Source organism: Doryrhamphus excisus, linkage group LG9, assembly GCF_037039965.1.
Source record: "Doryrhamphus excisus strain RoL-2023G ecotype Guam linkage group LG9, RoL_Dexc_Guam_v1.1, whole genome shotgun sequence".
Taxonomy (NCBI): Eukaryota; Metazoa; Chordata; class Actinopteri; order Syngnathiformes; family Syngnathidae; genus Doryrhamphus; species Doryrhamphus excisus.
The window spans coordinates 19,439,393-19,447,911 of NC_136365.1; the positions used below are offsets into that span (position 1 = coordinate 19,439,393).

The 8,519-nt window shown below is 41.6% G+C and overlaps 1 protein-coding gene across 1 annotated transcript; it reads left to right on the forward strand.

Moving 5' to 3' along the window:
• Positions 1 to 711: 711 nt before the first annotated feature.
• LOC131130062 (prostaglandin D2 receptor 2) lies at positions 712 to 6,052 on the forward strand. Its single transcript, XM_058074150.2, has 2 exons — positions 712 to 917; positions 4,470 to 6,052. Exon 2 carries the CDS (start codon positions 4,477 to 4,479, stop codon positions 5,824 to 5,826), a length of 1,350 nt encoding a protein of 449 aa, XP_057930133.2. The 5' UTR covers positions 712 to 917; positions 4,470 to 4,476; the 3' UTR covers positions 5,827 to 6,052.
• Positions 6,053 to 8,519: the final 2,467 nt, after the last annotated feature.

Below are 8,519 nucleotides of genomic sequence, written 5' to 3' on the forward strand. Positions count from 1 at the left end.
TCACTCCGGAACCCGGAACTATTGATGCGGGGGAAGTTGCCACCCGGATGGGTGAGGGGGGTGGACGAGTTCGCTGTTGTGGTGTTTAGTGTGCTGCACTGAGTTACGAGTTTATATTCCACAAAAGAATAACGTTTGCTCCCGAGTTCGACACCCCACTTCAGACTTTACGTGAATATTGTCGCAAAATTATGTTATTCTCGTACATTTATGGGATGAGAATATTATGAGAATGAAGTAGTAAGGTAAGTAGGAAAGTAAGTAAGGAAAGTAAGGAAAAAAAACCTTCCCCTTGCTTCAGGCAAGATTTCATTTAAAAACGTGGCACAAAACAGCAAGTTTACAGTTTAGAAAGTTTTGAGATGCATTTTTTTTGTTTTTGTCCGTGACAGGTAAAGCCCAAGTCTTTGTTTATGCTGTAGATGTTTGTGTTCACCACCAGATGGCGACAGAGATACTGTAGTTGAACTTTTTATGGCGCATTCTTGGACCGCCACGTTACTGTTGACCTTTTTTTTGTTTTGAACACTCTAAAAAGTGAAAAGTAGATATTATTGTTAACCCTATCAGTGTTGGTATACAAATATTTCGTGCCAATGCAATGCGTCGTCATTGCGGTAATGCAAACGTTTATGCTGGTATGAAGATCAGTTAAAAGACACATAAAGCAAAGCAGTTCCTTGTCCGGGTGTACAGTACCTTTCTCTTTTGATAAGGATCTGGCTAAAAAGAGATGTCAGTCAAATTTGCATCTGTGTTCCCCACCCTGTTTCCCGTCAGTGTTTAGGGTGGAGCCAGCAAGATATGTGTACTAAAGTCGCACAGCCGGAGACAAACACTCGCTCCCCAGTCAGGCAACCTGACAACAGGAAGTAGCAATGGAAAAGTGGATCTCCTCACTCGTCTGTCAAGTTTAGGTGAGTTTTATCTAAACTACCAAACAAACTCCATCACCTTGACACCTTGCATGTGATTTATTTTAAATTGTTGCATTAATTGAGGAACATTGCAGTGATGAGTACAAACTCATTCTGATTACATTCATTTGGAATAAAATGACACATGGGTGTCCAAAGTGTGGCCTCTTTTTGGCTTGTAATACATTGTAAAAAATAAAAATTTAGCAAGATACCTAAAAAAAACCTGCAGTAATTATCCAAGAATGTAGTCAAAACATTTTGAGGAAAATGTCGTCTAACAAGAAAAGTTATTATTTGTCAAGAATAAGGTTCTATTGCATAAAACATAACATTGTAATGTTATAAGGAAAAATAACATCATTTTAGTCACACAGAGTTGAAGTATTAAAGAAAAAAGAAATGTTCAAGACGTAATTTTATGAGAAACAAAACAATGAATGAAGTTTTTGCTCAACTCTAAATTTCCGATACTAATATCACCCAATACCGGCATGTGGAAAACGGCATATCACCTGTAGTGGAATCAACACATATGTTTTTTTAATATTGGTTTCATGATCGGGAAAAAATCCGATACCACATTTTCATGCTGACATCCCCAGAATAAAGACTAATAATTACAGAGAAAATCATGAAATTGTTGAAATTGCAGCAAAAATAGGGGAGAAGCTGTAATTTTACTAGAATAAAGTCAAAATATATAAAAAAAAAGTTTTATTTTAACAAGTAAAAAGTTATTTGTATTATCATGAGGAAAAAATACGTCAAACAAAATAAAGTTGTAATTTTGTAGAATATTAGGTTGGGGGAAAAATGTATAATATTCTAAGAATAATCTAACAAGAAAAAGTCCAAAATAGGAAAAATCATGTTATTGGCATAGAGTTAAAATATTTTTAAAAAAAATCATGAGTCATAATATGACAAACAAAATAACAACTGAGGTTGTAATAATAATTATAATAATAGTAATAGTAATAGTAATAGTAATAGTAATAGTAATAATAATATATGATGGAATTAAAGTAATAATTACAAGAATAAAGTTGAAATAATTGGAAAAAAACAGCATAATAAATAACAAATATTATGGGAATAAAGTCATAATATTCCGAAAAGAAAATGTACAAAATAGAGAATAAATATTTGGAAAAAGAACCCCCAATTCATAATAATAATAATAATAATAATAATAATAATATGCATCTATCTAGCTGATTCATCTAGCTGTTTACAAAGCTGAGATGCAGTTTGTTTCTTTAAATACCAACATGTAACATTGATTTAGAGAAGGTGTGGACAGGTGTGGACACCCCCGCCTTACGCAGACCCCCCCCCTCAGAATTACTTGGCAGTGAATGCATCAGTCAGCCATGCCAAAGTGAAAGCAGGGTCCTTGTTTGGCCTGCAACTAACAATTATTTACTTGGTCAGTTCATCTGAAGCTTGTTCTTCCCATTCAGTTAGTCAATTAATCTAATTAATCAGCAACAGTTTCTTTTGTTTTACTTTGATTAATAATTGTTTTTGATGTGAAAAATGTAAACACGGAAATATCCTGCGATTTCAACCCGGCCCATATTGATAAAGTCCCTGTCTCATTCCAATTCCGACTGACACAATACAAAGATCCTAAGTTCCAGCATTCCAGGTTGATCACATACCAGGTGTGGAATGTGGTTAGTCCACATGAACAGGCACATCCAGGCCTTATATATGTGGGTCATGTCTGAAAGGGATGAGAGAGGAAAAAAAAAAAAGCTTCCTGTTGGCTATGTAGAGCATTTGGAATGTCTCAGCTTTGCATGAAGCAAAGGACAGATTGTAATATCACAAATATCATATTTGAAGTCATTTTTTTTACAGTCTTGACTTCTACTGTTAGATGGGGCTAACATCAGAGAAAGTAAAATAGTTTCAAATCATAAAATGATGTCATCAAGTGATCTATCCAATCAGATAGCAGATGAATCAAACCCTTATAAGCATTGGTACTATGCATCCACCTAATATGTGCAGGCTACGGAACCTACCACTGCAAGAACCCAAAAGGTGGTTTTCAACATTAGAAAGCTAGCCAGCTAACTAGTTTGCCTTTAATTTGTTTACTAAATTCAAGAAAGGGTTTAGGACAGAGCGGGAAGAAGTACAAAGACGTTACCACTTCCACACTGAATAGGAGAACTTCTTTTTCACTCTATCATATCGGACATGCTATGACACCGACTCAGTGCGGTGTTATGCTACATACACCTTTCAATATTTTTTACGAGTAAAATCAGGAAAGATAACCGTGATGTAGCGAGGGACGACCGTACACACGTCCAACGATGTGTCCCACGTTTATCGTAGAATGACTGTGAATGATGTCATGGATAGATTTGCTCACATGTCTGGATTGACTTGTCGGGGCTTGTTCATCACCTCGCGCTTCTCCTTGCCGCTTGAGTGATGTCCATGGAGGATTCCTTATCCAGGCACATCTTGAACTCTTTATCACCACCCAATCTCCTGGTTCCAGAATACGGCATGTACATATAAGATGGTTTCGTGTTGCATTTTCTTTCTCAACTCCATTCATCCATCTTCTTCAGTTGGCTCGGATCGGGTCGAATGGGCATCAAACCTAAGGCGGAGAAGGCTAGGCTTCCCTCTCCCTAGCTCCTTCATCCAGCTCCTCCCAGGCAGACTAGTCTTCGCAACGTGTCCTGGGTCTACCTCGAGGCCTCCTAAGCAGTTGGACGTGCCCTGAACACCTCCCTATTTTGGCCACTTGTACCCGCCATCTTGTCCTTCCAGTCACTAGTCAAAGCTGGTGACCATACGTGGGGGTAGGAACCTCACGAGGGTCGCAGGGGGTGCTGGAGCCTATCCCAGCTGTCTTCTTTGGGCGAGAGGCCGGGTACACCCTGCTAATTGCATGCTAATTAACCTAGCATGTTTTTGGAATGTGGGAGGAAACCGGAGTACCCGGAGAAAACCCACGCATGCACGGGGTTCAATTCCGAGGGTGGAATTGAACTCGGGTCTCCTAGCTGTTAGGCCTGCGCGCTAACCACTTTGTCACCATGCAGCCGTTATTCATGTCTTAAACGGCTTATTTGCTCTGATTATAAATCTCCTATATTTGGTAGTAGAAGTAGAAATGTAACTATAGGGGTGTTATTTCATGTCTAAGGAGCTCTAATTGTGTTAAAAAAACATATTCAGAAGGTCAGAAATTGATTTTCTCTGTTTTTGGAATGTGGGAAACCGGAGTACCCGGAGAAAACCCACGCATGCACGGGGAGAACATGCAAACTCCACACAGAGATGGTGGAATTGAACCCTGGTCTCCTAGCCGTGAGGTCTGTGCGCTAACCACTCGCCCACCGTGCAGCAAATTGGGAGCTTTTCTCTTCGGCTCAGCTCCCTCTTCCCCATATGGGAATGATGCAGAGTCCGCATCACTGTGGAAAAATCATCATTCCCATCATTCCCAGCCACACCAAAGCCTGTGTGAACATGGCAGTCCTGGATTTGAACCATTGTCTTTGTTCTTCCTTTCAGAGCACCGATGGCAAACGCAAACTTCACCGCCAATCCCTCGGAGGAAGAGCGGTTTTGTCCGCTGCTGCAGCTCATGCAGGGACACGCCCTGAACAACAACAACACCAAGACCAACTGGATTGTGGTCTGCTTTCACGGTCTGGTCTCCTGCCTTGGGATTTTGGAGAACGCCCTGATCCTATGGGTGGTCGGTTACCGCCTGCAGCGCCGCACCGTGGCCTCGGTTTGGGTGCTCAACCTGGCCATGTCTGACTTCCTCGCCACGCTGACACTCCCCCTTTTCACGCTCTACCTTAGCTCCTCCCACAGCTGGGAGCTCGGGAACCCTCTCTGCAAAATACAAGCCTCCATATTTTTCCTGAACATGTTCGTGTCCGCGTTCCTGTTAGCGGCCATTTCACTGGACCGCTGCCTTCTCGTGGTCAAGCCGGTGTGGTGCCAGAATCATCGATCGGTTCCACGGGCGCGGAGAGTATGTATGCTGGCGTGGCTTTGGGCGGCAATCAACACATTTCCGTACTTCCTGTTTCGCTCTGTGACTGACACGGTGGATCAGCGGAAGCTATGCTATCATAATTTCGCCTTGTATCAATGGTCCGAAGCCACGCTCGAGAGAGACTGCGAAGTAAGGCAAACGGCGACGACTATTTCCAAGATGTTGCTGGCGTTCCTGATTCCGCTTGTGGTCATCGCCGGAAGTTACGTCACAATCGGGCTCAGCTTGAGGAACAGGAATCGGAGGAGGCTGCGGAGTACAAGGGTACATACGGCGTTAATTGCTTCGGATAATAACAACGGATCGGGAGCTACGAGTCCATCATCACGGAACGGATCTCTCAAGCCTACGTTGTTTGGACGATCTTTATCGCTTTCGGCCGCTTCCTCGTCGCCCTTCAACAACCACAGCCAACTTTCCCAGAGCTTCACCAAAATGGTGACGTTTGTGATTGCGGCGTTTGCGATGTGCTGGGCTCCCTATCACATCTTTTGTATGATCGAGGTATCGGCGTTGTACTACGGGGACTACCTCAAAGCGGTGGAGGTGGGATTGCCTCTCGCCACGACCATCGCGTTTCTGAATCCGGTGTTGAATCCGATTCTTTACGCGTTCAGCTGCCCGCACTTTTGTGTGAGAATACGACAAAGTCTCGGAGCAGTTTTTGACGGACTTGTCGAGGAAGGAGGAGGGAAACTGTTGTCCCCCGGAAGGAGCATACGAGCTCATATCAGACAAAAAAGCGGACGAGCTTCACCGAGTCCGACGTCGCCGAAGACTCAGCCTGGCACCCTGCCCGTCTACGCCCCATCTCACAATCCAGGCACCCCCTCCTTCTACGCTCCATCTCACAATCAGTAAGAAGACTGAGATTTAGATAAAAAATGAAATTATGACACTTTTGATACTTTGTTGTAAAAGTCCAATTCCCTCCTGGTGAGCTTGGGTAAATGATCAAATCCAATCATTGGACCGCATTCATCCGCAGTTATGAATACTTTACAACAGGGGTCTCAAACTCAATTTACTTGGGGGGCCACTGGAGCTAGGGTCTGGGCGAGACTGGGCCACATCAGGCCCCCCCCCCCCAAAAAAAACGCACTCAGATAGTAGGCGGGGCTTGTCCACATCCACTAATGGTGGTCCCAACTGAGGTTTTATCCCTGTATTTACTCTGTAAATATCCACATTCCTTGACTTTTTACTTCAGAAAATGCACAAAGCGATTAGAACCGTACAGAAAACACATTTATAATAAAGGTCAATTGACAAATATTAATATCTATTTTGTTGTTATTTCTTTTGGGGTATTTTTCATCACCTGGCTGCTTGAAGGTACTCAAAGTGCTTTTTATTTTTATTTTTATTTTTATTTTTATTTTTATTTTTATTTTTATTTTTATTTTTATTTTTATTTTTATTTTTATTTTTATTTTTATTTTTATTTTTATTTTTATTTTTATAATTTTTATTTTTTGCTTGAATTAGCTTGAGTCTGTTTGCAAAGAATATGCTTCATATTTACCTCAATTTTCACACACCAAAAAACACTCACAGTGCAACTAAAACAGACTGATTTATATCCCACAAGGCATGCTGGGAAGCACTTCCCCCAATAGAAAGTTACCTAGCATGCCTTGCGGATTATAAAATAGTATTTTTTGCATGTATATTAGTGTGTTCACATTTACCTCCTTTTTCACACACCAAAAAAACACTCACCACTCACAGTGCAACTAAAACAGACTGGTTTATAACCCGCAAGGCATGCTGGGAAGCACTTCCCCCAATAGAAAGTTACGTAGCATGCCTTGCGGATTATAAAATAGTAGTGTGTTCACATTTACCTCCATTTTCACACACCAAAAAACACTCAACACTCACAGTGCAACTAAAACAGACTGATTTATAACCCGCAAGGCATGCTGGGATACCTTGCGGATTATAAAAGAGTATTTTTTGCATGTATATTAGAGTGTTCACATTTACCTCCATTTTCACACACCAAAAAACACTCACCACTCACAGTGCAACTAAAACAGACTGATTTATAACCCCCAAGGCATGCTGGGATGCACTTCCCCAATATAAAGTTACCTAGCATGCCTTGAGGATTATAAAATAGTATTTTTTGCATGTATGTTAGTGCCTACTTGGGTCCACATACACTGCTAATACACTTTCCATTTTCCATCACTAGAGGGCGGTCTACTGCCCCACCCCTCGCCTCATCCAAGGCATTAGCATAAAACATGATAAAGCGGGATTATGCTTTTCAGGTCCCGTAATCCAAGAGCACTATAAATCCGCACCGCTGAACATTTGACCACTTTTCAGAAAGACGATTTGATTGATTCCTATCAGATCCTTATTGTGATTGACGGTCTCATCGCCGCCGCCGCCGCCGTCCAAATGGTCTGGTTACGCCAAACTCTGTAATGTGGGTCACGCTGACGTGGGATTACCACGGAGGTGGTTGTAATTTGGAGAGAATATTAAATAGAGAAGATGAGAAATATAAAAAAAAACAGAACAGGATTAAGAGGAAAGACTCCGACCCGCATCCAGTACGGTACACCACCCACTTTTCATCCCAACCATTCCGTCCTGGCAGATTATCTGCCTGCAGTTGGGACATTTATGACCCATTGTTCTCCTCTGGAGACCATGATGGGGCATGTAGAGGAACAGTATGTTGCATTAAAAATGATTCTCCATCTTGACATTAACTGGTTAACGATTCGTGTTACAGTTGCTAAAATTATTGTTCAAGTTGGGATTTGAGCTAAAGAAGAATAGGACATTTAAAGCATTGCTTGAAAGGATTTGATGGACTAATACCGTGCTTACCATAGTTGACAGATGCTGCGTACATGTGTTGCATGTAAGCCATTTTCTTTTGACCACTGAGCACTCATGCAAGTGATGCTATATATATATATATATATATTTATTTTTAGTATTGTTGCTGTGTGTTAAATGTTGGAACATACACAGATGTACAAAATCTTAAATTTAAGTTTATCGCACTTTTTTTCATCGGTTGGCTGTTCCTGCGATTTATACTCCAGAGCGACTTATAAATGAAAAAACTATTTATGTTACATAAACACTGGACACCTTTTTTGTTCATTTTTATATTTTTTGTGTAGCTGAATAACAATTGTGTTAGCAAATGAAAGTGGGAATCACAATGCCATCTCACAAAAAAAAACACTAAACTCATCACACAGCAACTTAACACTCAACATATGTATGCTGGAGCCTATCCCAGGTGTGTTCGGGCGAGAGGCGGGGTACACCCTGGACTGGTGGCCAGCCAATCACAGGGCACATATAGACAAACAACCATTCACACTCACATTCATACCTATGGACAATTTGGAGTCGCTAATTAACCTAGCATGTTTTTGGAATGTGGGAGGAAACCGGAGTACCCGGAGAAAACCCACGTATGCAAGGGGAAAACATGCAAACTCCACACAGAGATGGGAATTGAACCCGGATCTCCTTGCTGTGAGGTCTGTGTGCTAACCACTCGACCGCCGTGCAGT

Coding starts and splice junctions, on each gene's coding strand:
- LOC131130062 (XM_058074150.2), top strand. CDS start 4,477: ATGGCAAACGCAAACTTCACCGCCAATCCCTCGGAGGAAGAGCGGTTT.